This window comes from Leguminivora glycinivorella, chromosome 8 (assembly GCF_023078275.1).
Source record: "Leguminivora glycinivorella isolate SPB_JAAS2020 chromosome 8, LegGlyc_1.1, whole genome shotgun sequence".
Classification (NCBI taxonomy): Eukaryota; Metazoa; Arthropoda; class Insecta; order Lepidoptera; family Tortricidae; genus Leguminivora; species Leguminivora glycinivorella.
The window spans coordinates 1,423,847-1,451,406 of NC_062978.1; the positions used below are offsets into that span (position 1 = coordinate 1,423,847).

The 27,560-nt window shown below is 39.1% G+C and overlaps 2 protein-coding genes across 5 annotated transcripts in view; both read left to right on the top strand.

Moving 5' to 3' along the window:
- LOC125228901 (TWiK family of potassium channels protein 9) overlaps positions 1 to 27,560 on the top strand; it is a 51,305-nt gene that overhangs the window by 17,333 nt on the left and 6,412 nt on the right. For all 4 annotated transcript variants that reach the window (XM_048133609.1, XM_048133607.1, XM_048133610.1 and 1 more), the window contains 5 exons: positions 5,161 to 5,313; positions 9,027 to 9,150; positions 9,763 to 9,921; positions 10,392 to 10,592; positions 11,050 to 11,258. In XM_048133609.1, the coding sequence (XP_047989566.1) occupies positions 5,161 to 5,313; positions 9,027 to 9,150; positions 9,763 to 9,921; positions 10,392 to 10,592; positions 11,050 to 11,258 (846 nt within the window). The remainder of the gene's footprint in view (positions 1 to 5,160; positions 5,314 to 9,026; positions 9,151 to 9,762; positions 9,922 to 10,391; positions 10,593 to 11,049; positions 11,259 to 27,560) is intronic.
- Positions 1,318 to 3,037, top strand: LOC125228902 (cAMP-dependent protein kinase catalytic subunit gamma-like). Its single transcript, XM_048133612.1, has one exon. It carries the CDS (start codon positions 1,335 to 1,337, stop codon positions 2,421 to 2,423), a length of 1,089 nt encoding a protein of 362 aa, XP_047989569.1. The 5' UTR covers positions 1,318 to 1,334; the 3' UTR covers positions 2,424 to 3,037.

A 27,560-nucleotide genomic window follows, 5' to 3' on the forward strand; every position in this document is an offset into this window, starting at 1 on the left:
GTCTGGCGGATGGTTGGGTCCATCCGATTGGTCTGGCTGCTTACAAATGGTCTAGTTACAGGTCCCTGCGTATCATATATCAAAATCAGGCTTGAGAAAATGAGGTAAGTTAGAGTCGTTTTTTGCCAACTTTGTCGCGTCTGGTAAAAGTTATATTTATAATAAAATACACATGTACTTACGCAGTGTAAATAAAATTCATAGCTTAAAATTAATCTTGCACCACATATAAACTTTCATTTTTTTATTTCCTTAGAAGTAAAATTTTTTAAAGTCGCTTATTACGTCAAGTATACAATATACACGTAGCTTAATGTAGAAAATTCAAGTTTTTAGCTTTTATAGACCCGGAATATTTCAATTCTACTAATGCTCATATCGAAACTTTAAGTCGGTCTGGCGGATGGTTGGGTCCATCCGATTGGTCTGGCTGCTTACAAATGGTCTAGTTACAGGTCCCTGCGTATCATATATCAAAATCAGGCTTGAGAAAATGAGGTAAGTTAGAGTCGTTTTTTGCCAACTTTGTCGCGTCTGGTAAAAGTTATATTTATAATAAAATACACATGTACTTACGCAGTGTAAATAAAATTCATAGCTTAAAATTAATCTTGCACCACATATAAACTTTCATTTTTTTATTTCCTTAGAAGTAAAATTTTTGAAAGTCGCTTATAACGTCAAGTATACAATATACACGTAGCTTAATGTAGAAAATTCAAGTTTTTAGCTTTTATAGACCCGGAATATTTCAATTCTACTAATGCTCATATCGAAACTTTAAGTCGGTCTGGCGGATGGTTGGGTCCATCCGATTGGTCTGGCTGCTTACAAACGGTCTAGTTATAGGTCTCTGCGTATCATATATCAAAATCAGGCTTGAGAAAATGAGGTAAGTTAGAGTCGTTTTTTGCCAACTTTGTCGCGTCTGGCAAAAGTTATGGCCGGCGGAAACGGTCTGGCATTGATGATAACCAATTTCTAACAACGTGCTCTAACACATATATAAAAATCAGCCTTGAGAATTTAAGGAAAGTAAGCACTTTTTTTTTTCACCTTCATCACTTGATAGCAAAAAAATGGCCGATGGGCCGAACTAGAAAATATGCACACATTAACCGCCGATATGAACTCTACATTGTCCCAAAGTTTCATCCTTGAGAATTTGAGGAAGGTCTGGCGGGCCTGGGCTCTGGGTCTAATATTTTACATTTTACCAAAGAGAACAGTTGTAACTCAATGTCACATTTGACAAACGTTTTTGTTCACAAAATGTTTGTTAGTTGATGTTTATGTTATGTTTATATAATTATTTTTAGAACCTTTACCAAAAAATGTCAATGTCCCGGAGAACGTCGGAGGTTTCACGCGGGCGTCGCAGGAGCATGAACATCTTCTCTCACTCACAGCAACAGAACCACGCTCGTTACCTTGACGGTCTGAAGCAGGAGTTCAAGAAAGCATACGCTAATCCCCCCGTTTGTACAAAGAAAATTGACGATTTTGATTTCATACAAAATTTAGGGACCGGTTCATATGGAACCGTTGTGCTTGTACGCGACAAGACCACGTTTCTGTATCATGCCATGAAGTCCATCGAAAAAGAAGCCGCGGTCAAAACGAAAGCCCTCAAACAGTTGGCTCAAGAAAAGAAAATTTTACAAAGTTGCAATTTCATGTTCGTGTTAACCTTAGACTTTTGTTGCAAGGATAATGTTTATGTGTATCTATTAGTGCCGTACGCCGAAGGTGGCGAATTGTTCACGTTATTAAAAAAATTAGGGGTGTTATCGGAGCCTCTAGCTCAATTCTACAGTGCGCAAATAGTACTGGCCCTGGAGTACTTGCACCACTGCGACGTGATACACCGCGATGTCAAACCGGAGAACATTCTTATCACGAAGAAAGGATATCTGAAGTTGGGAGATTTCGGTTTTTGTAAAATATTAAAGAACAGAGCTTGGACTTTATGTGGAACTCCGGAGTATTTAGCACCAGAAATTATAAAATCTAAGGGGTATTCGTACTCGGTCGATTGGTGGGCATTTGGAGTTCTTGTGTTCGAGTTGAACGTCGGATACCCGCCATTTTACAGTACAGATACAATGGCGCTTTACGAGAAGATTCTATCTGGATCATTCAAGACTCCGCCGACGATGACTCCTAATTGTAAATTGCTGGTGAAGCAGTTGCTGGAAGTGGACCCGAGTAAGCGGATTGGGTTCCTGAAGGCGGGGGTGTACGATATAAAGAGCCACGAGTGGTTCCAGGGGCTGGAGTGGAACATGCTGCTGAGCCAGCAGATTAAGCCGCCCTTCATCCCGGTCCTCAACGAAGTCCTGGACCGGTCTGACAGCATCATGGGCACCAAGCTAAAACATTCTCCTGTTAACCTTTTCGAAGAAGAATTTGAAGATTTCTAGCATTGTGAACTTCGTAAAATAACATTTCTTCGGCCGCTTCATTACAAAGTAGTACATTATAAACTGAAATCCATACTATACACTAAAGAAAAAGCGATCAAGCCCGCTGGTAGCGAAGCCGAGGGTTGAACCCGGGTTTCCAGCTATCAAGGCTGATGTGTTGGACCGCTACAAAAAATATTTAATAAAATTATTTGATTTGTTCCATTTTATAATGCCTACTGTGTAGGTATTCAAATATATGGAATAAATACCTGTGTAAAGTAACGGCGCACTTTAGGGATTTAAGGTTGTAGCAACTACTATATAACTCTTTTATACTAAGTTATTAAATGACGCAGTTATAATAATAATTGTTTTACAATTTATACATTCATGATTTTGAAAATTATCACTGATTAAGTAATTAATTGATTAATGAGATCACATTTCAATATGAAATATTTAAAACCAAAAACTAAACATCCAATTATAAGTCTATGGATAATAGCTATGTCTTGTTTGACTATTATAAAAATCTATTTTTTTTACGTAAAGTGTTTTAATGCCATGGTGAAATAACTTTATGACGGAACTCTAAAACCATCCACAAATTAATAATTTGATACATTTTTCTTATTGATCCAAGGAATATTAAGGTCCACATAGAAATAGTTCTTTAATATTCACAGTAATTCGCAATCGAAAATATTAATTCTACTTTCTAAACTTGTGACTTTGGAAAATAACAATAAAACATGATGCTCATTACAAAACTAGTTTTTTACCTGAAGATTATATCCTGTTGTCCCTCATCAGAGGCATAGGGCTCTTAGGAAGGATTTAGACTGTTCCCGGTCCGACGCGGCCTCCTCTAGGCGCCCAGCCGAGGCCCACCGGGCCAGCCTCCTTTCCACCGTGCGCCTCCAGGTACTTTAATAGGTACCTACTTTAAAGGCTCGAAGCTAGTAATGAATATGAAATGACTTCTCGTATACGTTCCGAAAAAAATATTGGTACCAGCCAGGATTTGAACTCATTAAAATGACTTCCCGCGAACCATGTTCGATGTGCTGATCTGTAAATCTGCGCGTAAGTGCGACAAGGAAGCAACACGTCGAACGTACTGAACGTAGGTAGCAAAGAATATAATAAGGTTCTGTGTAAATAAACCGCTTTGATGCATCAATGTCACAATTTTTCAAAACACTGTTAAGGCATAGTATTGTATAAGTTACTCTATGATTTACAAAAAGGAGATGGCGCAACGATATGGACACATCACATCCTATCCGAATTGGCGAGAAAGTGCAACCGATAGATTTGAACGGAGGTAAATAGTGGAGACCTTTAGTGCCTTCGGAAATGTCATATACAGGATGCCCGGTAATTAATGGACAACCTTTTAACCACCAAGAGAACACCTTACGAGTATACGGGTCCAGAAAATCGACATTGAGGTTTAGTAAAAGTCGCCTGGTTTTCAAGATTTTCACACTTTTTAAATCTCGAAAACCAGGCGACTTTTATTAAACCTTAAAAGTCGATTTTCTGGACCAGTATAAGGTGCCCTCTTGGTGGTTAAAAGGTTGTCCATTAATTACCGGGCACCCTGTATTTGGAATTCTCGACCCTTGCCTTCCTGACCCGGTGGCTGAGCGGTTTAGGTATCCATCCGGTAAAGGGAGGACGCTGGTTCAATTCGAGCTCGGGATACTTGGATGCCTTGGTCCCTTTTTGTTTGTATATGACATTTTATGTCATGTTTAGTGGAGACCTTTGCCCAGCAGTGAGACCCTAAACCATCATCATCATCATATCAGAGCTTTATCGGCCATTGAGCATAGGCCTCTTCTAGTACTTCACTTGTCCTGGTCCTGAGCTAGTTGTATCTTTCCGGATGTCGTCCACCCAACGAGCCAAAGGATGCCAGGCACTTCTTACATTTGTAAGGCCGGTAACAGTCTTAAAATTCATAATATGAAAAAAAAAAAAGATTTGTACTATCAGATGAATCTGAAAATTCATAATCTTAAAAAATAACAGTGTGTGTGTGGACAGTTGCGAAATTGTATATTAACTTCGTGCACTCGATCTGATTTTTATAAGATTACTAGCTTTTGCCCACGACTTCGCTCGCGTTAAATTCGAAAGTTGCGGAATGCTCCATACGAATTTCCATCCCCCATTTTAGGGACTAGGGGGTCAGAAAGAGACAAAAATTAGCCTATATCACTCTCCATCCCTTCAACTATCTCCTCTTAAAAAATCACGTCAATTCGTCGCTCTGTTATGCCGTGAAAGACGGACAAACAAACAGACACACACACTTTCCCATTTATAATATTAGTATGGATAATAAGTAAATAAGTAACAAGTATGGATGATTTTTCAGATTATGAATTTTAAGACTGTCTCTTGCCGGCCTAAGCGGCCACCATTCCGTTAATATTTTTCTCCACCTGCCATCATGTGGACATGCATGAGGATTTAAAGCAAGTCTTATAGTGCTGCACTCTGACGGCAAACCATTGTCGAAATCCTTGTTATATTACATAACCAAATCCCTAATTACCTAACCTGATCTGACCACCTTATCAGATCTAACCTATATAAAACACCACTACAAAACACAATAAAACCAGCCGTTACCAATGAAAGAGCAACCGGCCGCCCGTATCTCTAGCGAGGACCGATTGACTCTCAACAATGCCTAAAATAGAAAAAATCTTTGTTATATCTAACCATGTAATTGCAGGTGTTCCAAGCCCTAGAGCACCCAGCAGAGGTGGCCAAGTTGGAGACGCACAGGATATGGGTGGAGCAGGCGCGGGACGAACTGATTCAGTTCGTGACAGACCCGGGACGGAATTGGACGGATATAAGTCTGCAGCTAGCAGTTTATGAAAGAGTAAGCAAATATATTTAAAAATATTTTAAGCGGGTTACTCACGTGTTAAGTCGATATAGCGTTCGACATGTTTCGATCCATTTTCGAGGATCTTTCTCAAGAGTAGCGACCTCGCCTTTACATGTCGAGAGCGCGAAAATCCTCGAAAATGGATCGAAACATGTCGAACGCTATATCGACTTAACACGTGAGTAACCCGCTTAAAATGACTTCTCTGAAAATGACTTAAAATGATTTCTCGGCAAATGACGTTTCCTCTGTCATTAAAACAATGACGTCTGGGAAATCTCCGGGGCATGATGGGCTTAGTGTTGAGCACTTACGACATGCCGGGACACATCTTCCGCGAGTGCTCGCGTTACTATTTAACTTGTGTGTGAGTCATTCATACTTACCGAGTGCACTAATGAAAACCACTGTTGTGCCTATAATAAAAAATAAAACGGGGGATGTGTCTGACCTCAGCAACTACAGACCAATCTCGTTGGCGACAATCGCGGCTAAGGTGCTGGACAGGCTTCTTGATGGCCAGCTTCGTAGACACTACAAAGCTAGGGACGCTCAGTTTGGTTTTCAGGCAGGAGTGTCTACGGAGTCAGCTATATTTTGTGTGAAAAGTACTGTCCAATACTATGTAAAGCAGGAAAGCCCAGTGTACGCCTGCTTTCTAGACCTATCCAAAGCATTTGATCTGGTCTCGTACGACATCTTGTGGAGCAAGCTGTCGTCCGAGACCAGTCTCCCGGCAGAGTTGATTGCGGTATTTGATTACTGGTACAGCAATCAAATCAACTCTGTGCGATGGGCAGGCGTATATTCGGACGAGTATACTCTTGACTGCGGAGTGAGGCAGGGGGGGGTAACCTCTCCAACCTTATTTAATGTGTATATGGATGGACTGATAGAGGAACTCACCGGCGCCAAGGTCGGGTGTCACATTGGCGGTACTTTGTCTCAACAATATAAGTTATGCTGACGACATGGTGCTGTTGGCTCCCTCTGTCAGTGCGCTCAGGAGGCTCGTGAGGATATGTGAGCTCTACGCGGAGAGACATGGGCTCAGGTATAACACCACTAAAAGTGAGTTACTAGTCTTCAGGGCAGGCAACATGAAACTAGAGGAAGTACCTCCTGTAGAGTTGAATGGCGCCGTCCTGGACAGGGTACAGCGGTTTAAATACCTGGGTCACTGGCTCACCGAGATTCTCAGTGATGACATAGATGTGGAGCGGGAACGGAGGGCGTTGGCTGTTCGATGCAACATGCTGGTGCGCAGGTTTGCAAGGTGTAGTAATGAAGTCAAGATCACATTATTTAAATCTTATTGTCAATCGTTCTATACTTGCAGCCTGTGGGCCAGTTTTACGCAGCGAGCATACAACGCCCTGCGTATTCAATATAATAATGCGTTTAGGATACTGATGGGCCTCCCTCGGTACTGCAGCGCATCTGGGATGTTCGCGGATGCCCATACGGACGACTTTTATGCTATCATGCGTAAAAGAGCGGGTTCCCAGTGGTATCGATTGCAGGGTGGTACCAACGGTCTCCTGAACGCATTAGTCTCCAGGATGGACAGCCCTCTCATGAGACGCTGGAGCAAACTCCATGAGCCCTATAGAAGTTGCTCCAAAATATAATAAAAAATAATTTTTAGGAATGTTATTTGTTTATTGTTGTAGTGTTTTAATTTAATTTATATTGTAATTTAATTTAATTTATTTTTGTTATTATTGTAACTAATATAGAGTAGGGATGGTTTTTTAAGTTTACTAACAAATTTATGGGATCACGCCTGAAATAAAATTTTTTTCATTTCATTTTCATTTCATTAAAATATTTTTTTAATAATATATGTTTGAGTCTCACGGGAATTTTATAGTAAGCAAATATTTGTAGTTACCTACCTATTATTTGTATATTATACACATACATTCATGATCAGAATCTGCAGCTTTAACCCTATTTGGGTTCTCCAGAGCCTACATGGTTTCTAGATAGGTTCTTGACAATTTTTTGTCGACTATATGTACATTATATGCCTAAGTTTAGACACTTTTAAGGATTGAAGAGTTGAAAGAATAAATCAAAAATTTAATTAGCTTGAAATTGATTTTGTGTAAGGTTACATTTTTTTTAATGCCACGTCGGTGACAAACAGGTATACGGCCCGCCTGATGGAAAGCGGTCACCGTAACCTATGGACGCCTGCAACTCAAGGGGTGCGCACATGCGCGTTGCCGATCCATTAGAAACTTGCACACTCCTTTTTTGAAGAACCCCAGACTTATAGTTCATCGGTAATACCTCGGCAGGGAGCTCATTCCACAGCCGGAGCGTTCGTGGGAGGAAATTCCTCAGAAACCGCACGGTGCGCGACCATTTAAGTAGGTGGCAAGGTGTGTAGATGAGCGCCCTGTCGATGGCGAGCGGTGCGATGATGAAAAGTGGCCGTTGGCATCATGTCAAACTTCTTCTTCTTCCTGCCACATTCCCATTTTCAATTGGGGTCGGGCCTCCTTGTACGTAGGCGCCAGGACCGTCTGTCCTGGGTTGTCGCGGAGTCGGTTTTCTTTGAGCTTATCTGCCAACGGAGCTACTTTAAAGGATCCCCTGATGAACTCGTTGCGCACTTTGTCTAACCTCATTACTCCACCAGCCCAGCGCAGCATTTTCATTTCGTTTATATGGAGTTTATGTTCGTGCTTTTTAAGGGTGGTCCAGCACTCCGACGCGTATGTCAATGCAGGTCTGACCGCAGTTTTATAAATCTTCCCTTTGGTCTTTATGGGCATTTTGCTATCGCAGAGTACGCCAGAGAGGGATCGCCACTTCAACCAGGCTGCGTTTACTCGGTTGGTTACGTCTTCGTCTATTAGGGCGTCTGTCGTAAGCGTTGAGCCAAGATATTTAAAACGTGAGACTTTGGGTAGTGCGACGTTGTCAATGAGTATATTGCACCCAGTTTCTTCCTGGCCTCCAAAGTCACATTCCATATACTCGGACTTAGTTCGGCTTACTCTCAGCCCGTGGCGCTCCAGTTCCCTAAACCATTGGTTAAATGTGTCCTGTAGCTCCAGTGCACTTTCAGCGACTAATACGATGTTGTCGGCATACATCATGCACCATGGGATTTTTGCTTGAATGTTCCTCGTGATATAGTCCATTGTAAGGTTAAACATTAGAGGGCTGATGGTAGAGCCCTGGTGCACTCCTACACGGACTTGGAACGAGTCGCTAATTCCTGCCGGGCTTTTGATCTGTGTGCTAACACCATCATACATGTCCTGTATTAAGATGACGTATGCTTCTGGAATTTTTTGGTCACGTAGCGCTTGCCACACTAGCTCTCTCGGCACTCGGTCAAATGCCTTTTCTAGGTCTATGAAAATTAGATAGAGGTTTTCCTTGTTAGTGCGGTACTTTTCCATGAGTATTCTTAGTGTCTGTATAGCCTCTATCGTTGACCTTCCAGGTGAGAAGCCGAATTGATTCGCTGTGACTTTTGACAGCATAGTGAGGCGAGCCCCAATAACTCTTTCCCATAATTTCAGCGTATGCGACATCAATTTAATTCCTCTGTAGTTATTGCACTGAGCAATATCACCCTTATTTTTATAAATCATGTCAAACAGTTCTTCAGAAAACAACCCATTGTAAGTACACATTGTATTGTATTGTTATGTGAAGTTTTAAATCAATTAATATTTTAGGTTCTAGAAAGTGCAGCCTCAAACGGTTTGAAGATAGACAAGGAGAAGAATTTCCCGCCCGCGGAGGAAAAGTGGAGTATTCTGCAGGCTGTCTTCTTTTCCTCCACCGTGCTCACTACTATAGGTGTGTACGGACAAGTAAGCCCACTATATCACCACTAGCCCACTATGTATGGCCACTGCATAGGTAACTGCATCTTCATTCAACTTCATTCTTGTCGGACTGCAGTGACGGATTAATTAAAGCGTTTTCACATTCTCCGATCCGATATCGGATGGGATAATGTGAAAACGCTGTAAGGCAAGGTAGACAGGTACTTAATGCAGAGGGTAAATGTTGACAACCAAAATGTTGTCTACCATCTTTAAGTGTTAAATCGTTTGAGGAAAACCGCCTCATGACGTTAGATATCAAACGCCAACAACACAAAGAGAGACCAAAGCCCTCCTACGTGTATACTTACAATACGTCTGGTCAACTCACCAACTTTAAGACCAAGTTCGGCCTGGCCAGCCACATAAGAGCATAACAGGCAAAATAATTCATAATCTGCTGTGGTCGCCGTCATTGAAACCGGTGAGGAGGACTATATAAATGTTGACAATAATTTATTCCTCTTCGGCACACCATCGATCTGACAAAATATTGTCTAAATCTATATTCTATCATCATCATCAATCTTCAAAAATACCATACTTACTATCAGAAATTATCTTAACTTGATTTTTTTTTCAGGGTACGGCAACATAGTTCCTGTAACATTTTGGGGAAGATTATTCTGCATATTTTATGCACTCATTGGAATACCCCTAACTCTAACGGTTATCGCAGACCTGGGCAGAGTATTTGCGACGGTTGTTTCTGTTATTGCCAAGCAGCTACCTGCCATGCCAAGTAAGTAAATTAGCTGCGATATTTATAAGTTTTGAGAGCCATAAGTTACTGGACAGTATTTAGTATCCTGTACACTGTACCCTGGCGGGTGCTGCCTCTGCGTGAGTCCCATGACACGAGCAAGGGCAGCATCCGCTCGGTATACCCCTTTCTATGTATACATTTCATTAAAGTGTCAAAAGGGTTTCTACGTGGTCCGGAATACCCTATGGTTTCCGTGATGGGACAGAATTACTGAACAGACTGTTTCTTCGCAGGATTCTGCAACAAAATATCCGAAGCCAAAGATCGTTGCATGCGATCTGGGCCGTAAAGTTTCTGTTCACCTGAGACAAATCCCAAAATAAAAGAATCACTGGATACCTAAACTGTTTCCCCGAACGTACTAAAACAGCGCGGAGTCCCTGCTACGGGCACGACAATGTTGGCTTAGGCTTTATTCGGAATTTGAACGAACTGTTTCTTTGCAGGATGCTGCAACAAAGTATCCGAAGCAAATTCGACGAGCCAAAGATCTCTGTACGCGTTCTGGGCCGTGGGGTTCCTCTTCGTATACCTGTCCGCGGGGGCCGGCCTGTTCAAGATGTGGGAGGATGACTGGACATTCTACGACGGGTTCTACTTCTGCTTCATTACTATGACTACAATTGGCTTTGGCGATCTTGTGCCAAGTAAGTTTATTTTGAAAACACCTTGATTGTAAGGGGCTTGAGATACTTAGGTTGGGCAACAAACTTCATAAACTGATCGAAAATTATGTAGATTTGAAACAAACATTAGATTTCGTGTAGTTGCAGTTTGTACCATTATTCGTCTACTTAGCTCCCGTAGTCTTCGTAGTCCCCCCAGAGCGTCATTGTCAAGGCCAACTATGTTTTTAATGGCATACGTTATCAGAGCTCAAAGAGGGTATAACACTTCCGGAGCTGCATACATCCATAGGCTACGGAGACTGCATACCATCAAGCACGACCAGACTTATTTGCCACCCACGGACAGTGAAAAAAAGTCATATTCACCTTGATTAACTTTAATAAGTAAGACTTAATACCGTATACGGTTCCATTTCAGCGCCCATTTCATTTGTGTGTGTCTGACGTAAACATTAAACCATCCAAACATTTCCAGACAAGCCAAAGTACATGCTGCTATGTACGCTGTACATCCTGATCGGCCTCGCGCTGACGTCAACGATCATCGAGCTGGTGCGTCGTCAGTACGCGCGCTCGTGGCAGCAGCTGCGGGCGCTGTCCGGCCCGCTGGCGGACACGCTGCGGCGGCTCGGCGACGCGGGCCGCGGCGTCGACGTGTCGGCGCTGCAGAAAGTGCTGACGGTGGTAAGTATTTCGCAAGCTATTCATCTTCCCAGTCGAAGAAACAAAATTCAAACCGAGAACAAACGGGTCTCGTGCTTTTTTGTTTCCTTATGCTGCAACATGAGGTTCTTTTAGGAGCAGATACATATTTAGGCTTGTCAAAGGTCGGCAATGCCGTGTCAGCTCTCCAGATGGTGTTGACTGTGGTAAGTACGCTGTACTTCCACTCCACGGCATCCCAAGGTCTCTTCAAAACAGCTATGCGGTTGACGCCGGAGTGGGTACAACTGGTACCAAGTGTATATCTGATTTCGTAGGTATATTTCAATAGAGAGGAAAGTCACAGCAGGAAGTTGATTTCTATAACGAAGAAACTGGTTAACTAGGATCTCAGGTATATATTATATAGGATTATATTCATTTCCGTTTGACGTTTCCTGTGTATGATGGTGCCACTGCCACTTTCGAGGCCCTCTGGATTATTGTTTTTTTTTTTAGTTAAAAACTTTATTGGAAATCACTCCGAGTGAATTTGAGTTTGGTAAATTTTCAATAAAAATCAACAAAAGTTATAATTGTCATTAGAAACAATTTTTTTTCGATCCGAGAAATTGCAACGGGGTCCGGGAGACTTGAGCCAGCATATCAAGAAAACTAACAAAATGAATTTATTTATTTATGATTATGCATATGTTATGTCAAGGCCGACATTGTTTGGTACCTAATATCGGTTTGCAAATAAAATGATTCATTTGAATTGGCAATTTTTGAATTGCATGTTTTGCTTCAAATCTCTCGCGGACTTCCCTTAGATTAGAAGCTTAAAATATTGAGTTTACTAACGAAAACTACAGTAGCGAATAAATTAGATATTGTCAGGCGAAATGTACAAGTGATTTTAAAATAAAAGGTCCCAAAAATTACCATTTGGACCCTTTTAATCATGCGTCCTTTTTAACATAGGATTCCTACAAAGCTACATAAAATAATTAAGTCTCAGCGTATCCAGTCTAATTAATTAAATATACCTTTGAATATACGAACCAACTGATCCTGTTTGCAAGGTTTGGGCATTAATCTCAGCCAAACTCGTGCTAAAGAGAAAAAAGGTTTTTTTTTAACTCAACCCTTTTTTCAACAGAAGTCGGAAAATGGTACAGCTGTAAAAACAGCAGTAAGTAACCTACCTATTGATCCGCTTTTTAGTTTTCTTAGGCTAAACCTATAACTTATTTGTTTTTTAAACAATTCAAAATATCTAGCAATATTTGCGCCTACAAGCTTTCCGCCTAATTTTCCTATATGCCAGATTGAAATATAAGTAACCAGTTTTTTTACATTTTATAATTTTCCTGCCGTAAAATCTAAAAGAATCCCGCTGCCTTTTATAGCTTTACTTTTTTAGTAGGTAGGTCATTTTTGCTTGGCCACAACAAGTTTGCATAAGAGATTTATGCCCCGAATAGTGGTTTTCGCCAAATTCAGGATATTCGGTTCCATGACTCGTCCGAATACCAAATATTCTATTGCCGAATATTCGGCATGACATTTGCTATGAAAACTGCACATTTTATTACGAAAATTATGCGTTAATAAAGCAAACTTTGATAAAATTTAATTCGCGGCATTTCTACGTGTCATCCATTTTGTTCGTATCGTTTAAACACCGCAAAAGTACGTAGTCTTAACTTTGTTACACTTTTTTTTATATAACTTGCGAGAAAAAAAAATGGAGTTTTTCATTCCCGAGTTGTTTGTAAGCGTTTCACTTCAATTCTGAGGAAATTTCAGTAAAATATTTATAATTTAGGTCAAAAAAGTCATACTACGGTCGGTCGGGAGTAACTTAAAAGTACCTATGTTACCCTTGACAGATTAATTTCCCGTGTCAGAATTGCAAACAGCACTAGTCTAAGATTAAAGAAAAACATTCTTAAAAGCTTCTGCTACAAAGTTATAGCGACATAAAATTTAAAAGCACTTGTTGACCGACGCATCGACAGATCTGTTGGGAAACTCATCGACAAACAGTGGGGTCTGGGTACGTAGCCAAGTGCAGAAACGCTAACGATAGTATTAATATCGTAATCGTAGCTATTTCTATCGGTATTCCGTATTGGAGCGAAATAATCAGACTACGTTTCGATCGGCGTTTAGCGACAACGATTGCGATTTGATTGCTGTCCTGGATACGTAGCCAAATGCACAAACGCTCACGATAATATCTGTTTCGTAGCTATCTATCTCTATCGCTCTTGCGTATCTGCATTTCTGTCGGCGTTTGGCATAGAGTATTGCCATTCGGCTACGCCGGCTGTCGTCATTGGCGATCGGCGTCATCTGCTTGCGTAGCCGAAAGCACAAACGATCACGAAACGAAATGCTAGTAGATATCTATTTCTATCGCTCTTGCGTATTGGCGCGACAGAGCCAGACTACCTTTCGCGGCCTTTCGTTTTCGTTTCGCGTCGTAGAAATGCCATTTGACTACAGAACCTGATGACGTGATCGGATGCGTAGCGTACCCAACATTCAATTACGCTCCTTAGCGAACGAAATACCGTCAGTCGCACTAATTTGGAAGAGTAGTACATGACTAGAAAGTCTTGTTCAAATGAATACATACTGTAAACTTAAAAAGATACCATACACTAAATACGACCACTGGGGCCCATTTCTCAAAACTTATCGCGATGTCTTTCCTAGTTTAATACATAGGTGCTGGTCAATTCATGATCAAAGCTGGTGCCTCAAAATCCTCGAATCTAATAATATGAAAACGCAATTATTCTACTGTGTCACTAGTCCGGAGACCTAGCCAATGTCAACGCTTAGTAAGCTTATCGTAGCTAGCTTTCTTTATTACTATAGTGGCCTGACAGAGCCAGTCTGTTTCGATCGTCACGTAGCGTCAACCATTGTCACTTCGGCTAGGCCGATAGCTGTTTATTGTTTAAAGACAAGCGTTGCTTGTGTATATTTAGGACACTATCAAAGGAACTAACTAAGCGTTCAGTTTTATGCTGCATGTGTTTATGATTTGTTAGACTATAAAACAATACACTATGTACAGTCAGCATCAGTTAGAAAAGTAGCGGATGAAATAAGGCACCAAAAGAATCTGCCATCCTGAATAAGTTTTCCTAAATGTAGTTTAATCTGTATAATTTGTGGTCAGGAATGTCTAAGTTTTTTTTCACCTCACTAGCTCGGAAAGGACTTTTTTATTCTTTAAAAACAAATAGCAAAATCGCATTTTATCCCCAAGAGTGCAAAGAATATTTGAAGTCCGAACGTATCATTAGTTACTTTTTTAAATACAATTTCTTGTAAAGGCATGTCCCAGACAGGACAATTTTCTCCCTGTGCTTAAATTGTCTTAACAAATCATGTGATGCGAACGTAAAAATAATTTCATATCGAATTGTATCCGACTAAAAACATTAAATTCAAACAATTTTATAACATGATTTTACCATAAAACACTTGAAATCGTACAAGAAATTCTATTTTTGACTCTTCCATTGTACTTATTCAGAACGCACCTTAAGTAACATTGCAATCGTGAAACGGAACGCACCCAAATAGATTTTTCTTGATTCTTAATTTGAAACTTTTGTGGTCTCGGTCGGTGCATCGTGGAAATTGTAATAAACGCAAATTGACTTATTTCTGTGCAATTATGTTCCAGTTGTTTTTATTGCGTGTTTCCTCGCGTTAGTGAGGTGAAAAGTTATGTGTTACACACGGGATGCAAAGTTATTTTACCTCGTGTGTATTGCAACACTCTCTACGCTCAGGATTCTATTTTTGAACTACTCGCTTCGCTCAGGATTCTATTTTCGAACCACTCGCTTCGCTCGTGGTTCAACCATAGAATCCATTCGCTAGCTCGTAGTTCAACCCTAGAATCCATTCGCTAGTTCGTGTTGCAATTCCACACTCGGTTAAAAGACAACTTTGCTCCCTTGTATAACAAATAACTATTAATGCGATACTTAGGAGGCAAACGAGGTCGCTTGATCATAAGCGATAACTGGAATGTTACATAACATTTACAACAATCAGTGTGGGAGCGCTGTAATCGCTAAAAAATATTTTTTTTGTAGGTATAAATGTTACGTAAAATTTTACCAACACCTACCTAAATAATACGCATACCAACACATACCTAATATCAATACTATCACGCTATCCATTTCATACAATGTTATATAAAATTTGTAAAAGCCAATGTGGGATTATCATTAGTCACTATCTATAGTAAAAATTAATACTATAGAGGATTTTATTCCACTACCTAAAGATTTTCTTATCTTGCTTTATACAGGCGAATCTCTACAAAGTTCGCTATTTTATTTAGTTTCAGTCTAGTCTGTGTTAGTATTTACTCAGTCATTTGGCCGGCGTAAACAATTTGGCGAGCTACGTGACAATTTTCTTATTTATGTATACGTTTTCCTTGTGAAAATGTAGGGTAAACGCAGCTATTAACACTCCATCGAAAATCGGAAGGTATTACCGATCTAATTAGTAATTCGGCATTTATCCGTTGCCACTAGTAACGTGAGGGTAGGTAGGTTATTTTCTAAAAGCGTTTATTTCTTGAGTATAGGGTAGTGTTACATTAGTTTGAGTGGTAGTTCGAGAAATCATAATAATACGTCAATCAAGTCGTGGGTACCGAAGAAGAAGGACATTCCATACTGGCGCTTGCACTTTCAAGTAAGGATTTGACTTATCTGGCTAAGACGTTTATGTTAACAATTGACTATTTTACATTTACTTTTGTTGTTAATTATATTCAGTCATTTATAAATTATAGATTGGTTATTACGATTTGTTAAAAAACATCCATTAACATACATAAAACATGAAATTAAATTTGGGCGGTGATAGCTTCATCAGTTTTAGTAGTAGCAGCTATCAACGACCCATAGGTCGGTAATGACTATAACGTCATGTTAAGTTTTTTCTTTCTTTTACAATATTATTCTTTAGAAATATAAGTATGTTTATAGATTATTTGAGACCCAAATAATAGTTTTTTTTTCAAAAAGCTATTAAAGACATACACATTTGTACTTAGTTTTCTTCTTTTGACGTTGTAAAGTTTACTAAAATAACAATATTTTTGGAAAACGGATATTGTGTAAGACATTGTTTGTGAAGGAGTTTTACCCATAAAAACTGATATTATGTCAAAAATTTTGAATATCACGTAATAACAAAGTGTTTAGTAGCCTCAACAATAATAAAATAACAATAATAATGTTGTTTAATATGGGTCGGTCATACATTTTACGTTAGTGCTTACATATTCTTTCAACGACTCATAGAAATCGCTATTACAAACCATGAGAACGTATGACCGATCGTTCCTAAATATTATTCAAGCCATACAATTATTACAAACATATAAGTTTCAGTTGCCCCTCTTTTTCCTGTGTCACTTATCCAACCTTACAGTATTTTTTTTAATGTAAAAAATAAGAAATATTGTAAAAAAATAAGCTTTCCATAGTTACATCATCGGGTTACTATACCACCTATAGCTACACACGTCAGTTAGTAAGTATATACGATACACACTGAGCACAAATACCTTATCTCACATACGATCGGAAATAGCTGCTTAAAAATCGTTAATAGCTTCACAGCCATTATTATGGGGCGGTAATAGTAACAATCGATTCATCAATTTTATAGTATGTTTTTTACATCCAAATCCATCATGTAAGTACAGATCACTTAATATTTATCTTTTATAAACATAAAATTATCATATAAAATTAAAAAATTAAATTTTAGGGCAATCTGTATACTTAAAAATAAGGGTTGATTTTAAAATTGCCTTAAGGGGGGCGTTAATAGCTGCGTTTACCCTAGGCTACAGTTTGACGTCAGCTTGTCATCTTAGAAATAACGTCGTGGTCTCGGATTTAGGTGGTTTTCTTTTCGCGAAAATAGTTATATTCAATGATATTAAGTTATATGGATTAGACATTTCATACTCGTACACTCACGGACTTTAATTGTTGAGCCATTTAGAGGCTATAATAACTTTGTTATTTCATAGTTAAGCTATGTCGTACCCAGTATAAAATGAGCTAAAAATGGATCCACAATTAAAGTCCGTGACTGTACGATGCCGGTCGAATGTCTTCTACTGTCGCGACTAAGCTCGCGTGGCATCAATTGAAGGATTTTTGAAGTCAATGAAGGTGATGAAATAAAACTATGGAAACGGATTAAATCGCGTATAATGAATTTAAAATACATCCCGACGTTTCGAACTCTTTACAGCGTTCGTGGTCAACGGGTGACTGAGGAAAAATTACAATGTGCAAAAGCTACCCACATACAAGAAATATTAACGAAACATGACCACAGATAATATAGATTTCTAAGGCAAGTTCACACACTATTAATAAAGCTAGTTATACAATATTCAAAAAATTTACCATTACTATGTTAAAAAAAAAAAAAACAATTAATCTACACAAAATTGACAAAAATGAAGGTGATTTTCCACCGGTAGGGCGAGACGAGGCGTGGCGAGGCATCAATTGAAATTTGTAAGGCAAATCTCCTAGCGCATTTTCATTTGCGTTGCAGCCTGATAGTAAGCTATTTGTAGTTATTAGAGGTTGAACAGGCTCGTGAATGCAATTAACGCCAATTTTTTGTGAAAATGGGCCAGTTATATTTCAATTCACCACCCTGAATCGGCACTATTCGTAAGTTCGTATAGCATGTCCTTACGAAAGTAATATATGTCTTTGGTTTTACGATTTAAACGATTTAAACGATTTATTTGTTTGTAAACATAGGTAACAATGTTGGTACAAAATTCAGTCAGAGCGCTATGCTTCGCCGATAGGCATACAAAGTACAATTTTGAAATTGGGTATACACATACCAATTACATTATATTTCTTACGTCGTAAATCTTTGTTCATCCAATTATCCGAGTTAGACGTCGTATATTGTCGATTACAGGTAGTATATCAAAACTATAATGGTGAAATATTCCGTGATTTTGCTGGCCTAGTTATAATACTGTATAATAATATAACAAATCCCAGATATAAAAACCGTTGAGCCAGTTGTACTGTATTTGGTCATTCTTAACTTAACAAATGTTTTGTGAATTTACTTGTACTTGCTTGTACCTAATACAATTAGCTATTGCAGATGGTTTTCTCGCGACAGAAATGTGAAATTTTCAATGTTATATAACTATTATATAGGTTTGTGTTTAGATACCTACCTATTCTTGTTTGTAAAAGTGTGTAGATGTTACTCGACTCCTGCCAAAACACGTGTCACTCACGCAATCAAAATTTTGTTCATTTTATTCTTGCCAGCTTTCGTGAAACGACCTCCCATATGACTTATAACATCACGCTAGTATTTTGTTTTGCCTTGGAAAATCCGTTCTCTGCTTATAACGTTATGACATTAAGTTATGACCACTCTTTGAAACGCTGCAGCGTGGAGCGTAGCACTGCGGCAACGCTTGGAAAAACTGGCGCTGGCTTGATTATTGCAGGTTCTCACACGATACTTTATGTACTCGAGTTGGGCAATATTCGAATAGCATTTGATCTGAATAATTATTCGAATAAATTATTATTTCACAGTGAAGTTTCACATTACATACACAAATGTTCAGTCCGTCGTTTCTAACATTTTTAAAGTTATTTAATCAAATTATTTAAAGTGATAAAATAACACACTAGTCACGTCTTTTCAAGATCGTATTTTTTTTATTAAAAAATACTTCAAATAAAACATATTATTGGACAATATAATTCGCAAATAAATTACTTATTCGAGGAATATTTTATTCAGCGAATAACTTATTTGTCTACTTTCGAAAAAGAATACTCAATCATTACATAAATTTATTCGTCATTCACGAATGATCCTGTTATTCTCAATATTCATTCATCATTTTTGTGTTCCGGCCTCGGCGACCGCGTTGGTACTGGCTATTGGCTATTGAGGGCGACCGTAGTGAACTCAGGTGGCTGATGTAACCTATTTTTGCAGTAATGTTCGAACCCAACTCACTGCAGGTCAGCACCCCTCCGGCGAAATTGCAGTGTATGACCGCAGGTGGTCGGGCCTTTAATTTGTTCCACTCGCCTCTGCCAGCATAGCCGAATCGAAACGTTAAACATCAATCGAAACTCGTCTGGCTCTGTATAAAAATAACGATATTATAGTATATAAGCATTTGTGCATTTGGCTACGTACCCTGGGTATCTATCTCTATCGCTTTTCTGTATCGGCGCTCCAGAACCAGACTGCGTTGTGCGACCGGGGTTTAGCGTCAACGATTGTCATTTTGGCTAGGCCGACAGGTCTTGAAGGCTTACACTTTTTCTCTCATTGCCTCAATCATTATTCGTTATTCGAATAATTTGTCCCATCTCTGCGTACAAGTACCTACATCGGACTCGATCGAGGTCACAGTTTGTTCAATGTCGCAATGGCACCCTTTTAGTTTTACTGCCCAATAAAATGCGTCGAGCGGGCGGTAAAGTTAACTTTATTTGCCGATGCTTAGCGTGGATGCCCTATGGTTTAATTGGAATTTCCGAGGACATTTTTATTGGATTTTTTTAATGAATATTTACAATATCAACCCTTTATCTCCAAGCTAGAGCTTGGGCGGCGTATTCAGATTATAAGAACGGGTTATATCTGGATTTATTATAGATAAGTATGATCTGTAGCTGCCACTAATTACATTTCTCCAAAATACAGTCGGTAGAAGTCAAATAGAAGTTTAATTATGCACCCAATTAAAACTACCTAATATGTACATTCACTCATGCTTTGAATACTAATACATTCTTAATTTCTAAAAAAAAAAACTTTATAGTAATATACTGCAATGAGCACTGATGCACAATACCGGTTAAAATTATTGTTGCAAAATGACAACATAAGTAATTATAACATTCATTTCACTTTAAAAGATACCTAAAGATAAAATCATACCTTGTTTAATGCTGGTTCTTTTAGATACTAAAAGTGGGAACCAGCCTACTATTTAGTATCTAAAGACAGATAAATTAAAACAGAAAAGTAAATTAATTTTAACCGTCACAAATCCAGAACGCTTCCTATTTTCGTGAATAAAGTACCGTTGAATAATACACTTTTGATTTACGTCAGGTCATTTTATTTCCACTCTGTACACTCGCGTAATTCACTAGTGGTTTAAAGTAAAAATAGACGGACGTTTTACAGTCGATATTTTATGGGATTATAGTGTATTTGTATTTTTATAATGCTTCCGAAGGTTATAAAACTTATCTCGAATGAAAGACATACGCAACTCTGTGGCCTTGGGATTGACTGGATAACATTTGAGATCTTCTACGTCTTGTACACTAGTCATAAAATATACCGGGTATTTTCTGTAACACGAGCAAATGATAACACAGATTGTACTCATCAAACGAAGGTTTTTCCACTGTAAACGAAGAATTTTGTTCACAGTGATATAATTATATTTTTCTACTCCCGTGTTGTTATTCGTCATTTACCGTGTCGTGCATAGATCGTTAAAACCCTACATAAAAGATGCCCGCCTCCGCCCGGCGCCCCGCGCACTCACGCATACGATATAGCTCTTAAAGTATTGTTAGGTAGCCTTTAAGGGATATAGCGGGCCGCGGGGCGCCGGCCGGGGGCGGGCGGCGGCGCGGGGGAGTGCGAGCGACAGGGTGAGTGCAGGAACATTGCAGAGGACAAGTCAAAATACTTGTAGGAAACAGTGCGAATTTCACGAAAGTTATTTTAGAAAACTATTCAAAAGTAAGTGCATGGTCGTAGAAAAAGTATTGTATGCAACGGTGTTTAACTGAGTCAAAAAATACTCGGCTTCGCCTCAAATTGTTACCCACGCCACTCGTCTTTTTTGACCTCCTTTAAACGCCTGTTGCATAAAATACTATTATATATATGAGTATATATTATATAACCTATCGTTATTTATGTAAAAATAGTATGTAATTGTATGTACGTTAACATATTATATGTCTATATGGTTTTGATTGATATTTCAAAATTGGTCTCAATGCACCGCCTACAATCTTCTCTGCTTTGCCCAAAGGTTGACTGTTAAAGAATGCCTCATGGCATTAAGTTCGCCTTTTGTACATTAAGTTGTTCATTTGTGCAATAAATATATTCAATTTATTAGAGCAGGGCTCTTGTAGTTGCAGCTTGAAGAAGTTATCTCCACTTTTTTGGTCGATCCTTAGTCCGTTTTCACATTATCCGATCCGATATCGGATGTCAGAAGGATTTCAATGGAAAAAATCCAAAATGGCGCCTGTAGTATATGGCATATCGGTCCGACATCCGACATCGGATCGGATTATGTGAAAACGCACTTATACGACATGGAGCGGCCGGTGATCCTTATACTTGTCTCATATACATAACTCTTTCTTCGTCTTCCCCTCCCTCTCCTCCCCTTTAATTTCTCTTCTTTAACGTTTCTGATTAAGTGAAATCTCCTACCCTCGTTACCTACCCTCGTTGTTACTTTCTAAATTACATGAGGTATTTGCATGTGGAGTTTGCCTGTAAGTGATTATGAGGACGACCGCGGTCTGGCGCAGTCGGTAGTGACCCTGCCTGCTGCGCCGCGGTCCCGGGTTCGAATCCCGGTAAGGGCATTTATTTGTGTGATGAGCACAGATATTTAATTGTTCCTGAGTCATGGATGTTTTCTATGTATATAAGTATTTATATATTATATATATCGTTGTCTGAGTACCCACAACACAAGCCTTCTTGAGCTTACCTAGGCCTAGTCTTAAACCTAGCTAAAACTCAACTCTTGCACATAAATCTGGGAGGAATCCTCCGAAACCTCTATTAAACATTCGCATAGATGACGCAAACATCGGACAAGTACACAACACAAAATTTCTCGGTGTCATTCTGGACTCTTCGCTTAAGTGGGACAAGCATATAGACGTCACATGTGGCAAACTCTCAGGGGCGTGTTTTGCACTAGGAAGGCTCGCTCACGTGCTACCTCCTAAGCAACTACGCTCCAGCTAGTTCTCCCTATTCCACTCGACCATGTGCTACAACTGCTGCTGTGCTGTGCTGCATGTGTGCCTTGAACTGTGGGGAACAGCAGCAGAATGGCATCGAGTGTTTATTTTACAAAAACGGGCGATAAGAATAATATCTTTCGCTCCCCCCGGATCACCAGCAAAACAACTTTTTATAAGCAATAACATTTTAACACTCACATCACAATACATTTTCAACATCGCCAAACACGTACACACACACAGACACACATTTAATACAAGCAAGCTAATACGAACCCGTCTAGGAAGCAAAGAACGCCTGCTCCTCCCCAGTTGAAAATGAAAATGAAAATGAAATATTTATTTTTCAAGTAGGCATATTACAATGCGCATATGTTGTCGTCTGACTAAGTCCTCCAAGACTATGCAGGCACAAGGTCCCAAGATTTTTAACAAACTTCCCAAAGACATTACCTGTATAGAATCTTCGAACCAATTCACACGAGCGTTAAAAAAATGGCTTATCGCCCACGCCTTTTATGACATGAATGAATTCTACATCTTTTAAATTATTTAATTAACTATCTAATTAACAGTCACAAAACATTGTATCCATTCTATTCTAATATTATATAATGCTCAACGGTCCTTAATGTAATTTAAAAATGTATTACCATATTTCGACATATCAAACTACGAATACTAATATAATAATTTTAATTTTAATATACCATATACTTAATAACTATGTACCCAAATCAATTGTGACGTGTAATATGTAACAATATTATAAATAAATGAGTATGAGTATGAGTATGAGTACCGTGGGCCTCAGTCAATCTGTGTAAGAAAGTCCTTATAATATTTATTTATTTGTTATTTATTTATTTATTACACTCTGTAGAATATTGCGCATGTGAGTTTATGTAAAGCATTGGTGTAAATAATTGTTGGTAAACCTTGAATAAACAAATTAAAAAAAAAAACTCCTGTTTTAATAACAATCATTAAGCTCCTCTATGCTTCTCCACGTAGCAAAAATGTCTTTTGTTAGGCAATTTTTTAAATTGGTTGGTAAAGAGCTGTATACGCCGTTAGCGCGGTAATATGGCGCCATATGCACCGTAAATTATATAAAATCCCGTGTTATTTATACTATTTCTCTACAAACACGAAACTGTTAAAGTGCATTATAAATGTAAATGCACCACGAATGCAATTTGTAAAATGAAAGCAACTCGTTCGCCAGCTGGGTCAATGTGTTTTTAATGTGAATATATTTACGGGGATCGCGGTTCATTTCCTGCGATATCTTTCTTTGAAATACTTTTTAAAAACTAAACTATCCATTAGACTTAAAATGACCGGGATATAGACCGTGATTACCTTCCAACTATCCATTTACCTATTTAATTATGTATAGACATTTGACAAAAATATCACTTTTGAATGGTAACATAACCATAACAAACACACATCAAATAAACTTACGCATGTATTCCCAAACGGGGTAGGCAGAGTACGTGAAACTGATCAAGTTTCAGTGACAAGTGAGGTTGAAAGAAAAAGAAATTGTGATATTGCAGTGATAGCCAATCGCTCACACCAAAGTAAATTTCATACCCCACAGTCGACTTCTACGACACACACGCGAGGAAAAAGGGGTGTTTTTAACTTTACCATATGAGTGATTGGACATTAACCGTTTCAATCTTATGGACGCGTCGTCAATCAGTAAAGTAAAACAGCAGAATGTTTCGCTCTTTGTTCAATCTAGATGGCTCAGTTGATCACTTACCATCAGAGGCCGTGAGTTCGTCTCACCCAAGGCAGACATTTTTCCACTTTTAAATTTATTCTAAGCCTAGTGGCATCGATTGCAGACGTTTCTGCTAATCAGAAGTTAAAAATTTTAAACAGCAGATATCACTGCCATGATATCAAACCATGTTATTTTACCATGACGTTTTCGTTTAGTAAGAGAGGGACGATATCAACTGCCATGATATCCCTTTCTCTCAACCATGAACGTTTTACCGTCACTAACCCCTGATCACTATTTATCACAGACCTAAATACGTTTTGGACAGGATTTCAATTCTGGAAACGATCATTCACGTAGAATGACAGGTAATTGGTCAGAGTGACAGAAAAAGGATCACGCAAAAGATAAATTAGTCAAATAATGCTGAAAACCTGCTGAGAACCAAGTTCGTGTTACCACAGAATAAATATAATAATACTACTATTATAATAGTACTATGCACAGAAAGGACACTTCCTACAATACTGAAATTTGACAGCAGTTCAGGGTTGAATCGTGTTATCCCTTTCTACTGCATGACATTTTATGAATTTGGCGCGACAATATCTCGCCGCGACATAGATAACACGTCTTTTTAGGGTTCCGTAGTCAACTAGGAACCCTTATAGTTTCGCCATGTCTGTCTGTCCGTCCGTCCGTCCGTCCGTCCGTCCGTCCGTCCGTCCGTCCGTCCGCGGATAATCTCAGTAACCGTTAGCACTAGAAAGCTGAAATTTGGTACCAATATGTATATCAATCACGCCAACAAAGTGCAAAAATAAAAAATGGGAAAAAATGTTTTATTAGGGTACCCCCTACATGCAAAGTGGGGGCTGATATTTTTTACAAACACTCATTCCAACCCCAACGTGTGATATATTGTTAGATAGGTATTTAAAAATTAATAAGGGTTTTCTAAGATCGTTTTTTGATAATATTAATGCTTTCGGAAATAATCGTTCTTAAAGGAAAAAAAAGTGCGTCCCCCCCCTCTAACTTTTGAACCATATGTTTAAAAAATATGAAAAAAATCACCAAAGTAGAACTTTGTAAAGACTTTCTAGGAAAATTATTTTGAACTTGATAGGTTCAGTAGTTTTTGAGAAAAATACGAAAAACTACGGAACCCTACACTGAGCGTGGCCCGACACGCTCTTGGCCGGTTTTTTAATAGTATTAATGACTGTACGGAGTGTACCTATATCGCGGCGACACAAACTCCGCCAAACATGTCCAAGCCCTGCAGAAGGGCTGATTGTCGCGAAAGTAAGTCGGTCGCCGCGAGGTAGAACACACGTCTATACGGAACTTGACTGTAGTAAAAATAAAATATTTTATACCATGCCAGAAATAAAGCACCAGATAATTATAAGAAAAACATGGACAGAAGTTGTTTTTTAATCCAATTTCTATTTAATAAGTCAGGTAGAAATATATAAAGTAACTGAGTTGACCGTGACGTCACTCAATTCGATTTCATATAAATTTCATATTAGCAAGTCGTCAAATTCGTTTTGACAGTTCTTAAAAAGAAGTTGGTTTGACTAGGATGCAAGTAGCCTATTCTTTTAAATTGTATTATTGACATAAGGACGGGTATAGTCATCTCGCGGCGACATTTATAAACTCCGCTAATGCTAGCCCTTCTGGCTCCATCACTATTCATCGCCTGTCGACGACTGACATCAGAAACTTGTTCCCGACCTCATTATGTCAGCTATTAAAACTTTTACTGAAATCACAGTAATATTCTCCTTTGTTTTAGTTTAGCTTCGTATAATAAGGTCACTCAGTTGCCGGAATTTACCTCATACTCATGCAGACTAAAATAAACACGGCAAGCAGAATGGAAGTGATATTTTTACTTCAACAATACTGTGAGTGTTTTCAGTAGGCCTAGCACATGATTGCCGCGAGATAGATCAGGGTGGCTAGCCGAATGGCACAATCGCTCACGAAACGCTCACGAAACGAAGCGCTAGTAGATATCTATCTCTATCGCGCTTGCGTATTGGCGCGACAGAGCCAGCGGCGTATCGCTTTCGTTTGGCGTCGGAGAAATGCCATTCGGCTACGGGGCCAGGGTGGCTAGCCGAATGGCACAATCGCTCACGAAACGCTCACGAAACGAAGCGCTAGTAGATATCTATCTCTATCGCGCTTGCGTATTGGCGCGACAGAGCCAGCGGCGTATCGCTTTCGTTTGGCGTCGGAGAAATGCCATTCGGCTATTGTGCCATTCGGCTAGCCACCCTGGTCTTCTTCTAATTTTATGAATGACATAAAGACTATCTCGCGGCGATATACTCTCGCGGCAATCATGACTGTGCTAACCCTACACGTAATATGGTCAGCAAATCTTGTCACTCGAATAAGCCGGCAAATTTCTGTCTTCATGAAACGCATGCCTTCTTAAACTTTGACGTTGGCTTAAGTACCATAAGCATAACACTTTAATTTTTGCCGTCTCATAGAAAATTTAGGTAACTATGTATATTGTCGCTTACGGGGAATTCGGAAGCTACTCTTAACGATTTCGATGAAATATTTTTGCTACTAGGTTTTTTCACGAAAATCGATTTAGTTATCCTATCTATATGACAAAGTGCTTTTAGGTACCTACTACCTACTTTTAAGAGCTTTTATCATAGACAATATACATATAAATTACTAAATTGTTCATTGCACTAATAAATTGCTCTGATATTTAGAATACTTAAAGATGATAATTGTATTATCAGATGCAGAAGTGCATGGAGAAATTAGTAATGAATTCATTGATAAATTCGCCGTGTACTTTTGCAGCTGATCAATACATTGTTGATGATTTAAAAGTGCTTATTGTAAGCCTATTTGAATAAAGAATATTTTGACTATTGGCTATTCGCTACGCGCACGAGTGGTGCGGCCTCATTTTGTCGGCTTTTCCCTAATAGATTGTACTGTCACTGGCATAAATAAGTGATGATTTCTGTACCTTGTCGCTTTTAATCGTTTGACAATTTCGTTTCATCCAAACACGACGTTAAAGTGACAAGGCACAAAAAACATTACTCATTTTTGCCGGTTACTGTACTAGTATGGTGTCAAAGTTGTTCCAACGTCCGCCGCTAGTCTTAATATTGGATATCATTGGCATGTCCATAAGATGACGTGTATTTATGACAGTCAGCGCCAGTCTGTCACGCACAATAAGAGTTACGAATGGTGCCGATTATTCAGTGGCGTCAAAATCCGTTTGTTTGGCGCCATGCCGCCATGTCGTTTCGACTTCCACCACAGTAGAAAACGTTCGACCGGCACGGCATCGTATATATTACTTACTAGCTTTCCCCGCGGCTTCGCTCGCGTTAAATTCGAAAATTGCTCCATACAAACATCCACCCCCATTTTACGCCGTGTCTTGCGTGGGCGACGGTCGCGCGACCGTCGCGCGTCGCCGTT

Excerpts from the sequence above, each read along its gene's own strand:
- LOC125228902 (XM_048133612.1), top strand. The coding sequence starts at position 1,335 with ATGTCAATGTCCCGGAGAACGTCGGAGGTTTCACGCGGGCGTCGCAGG.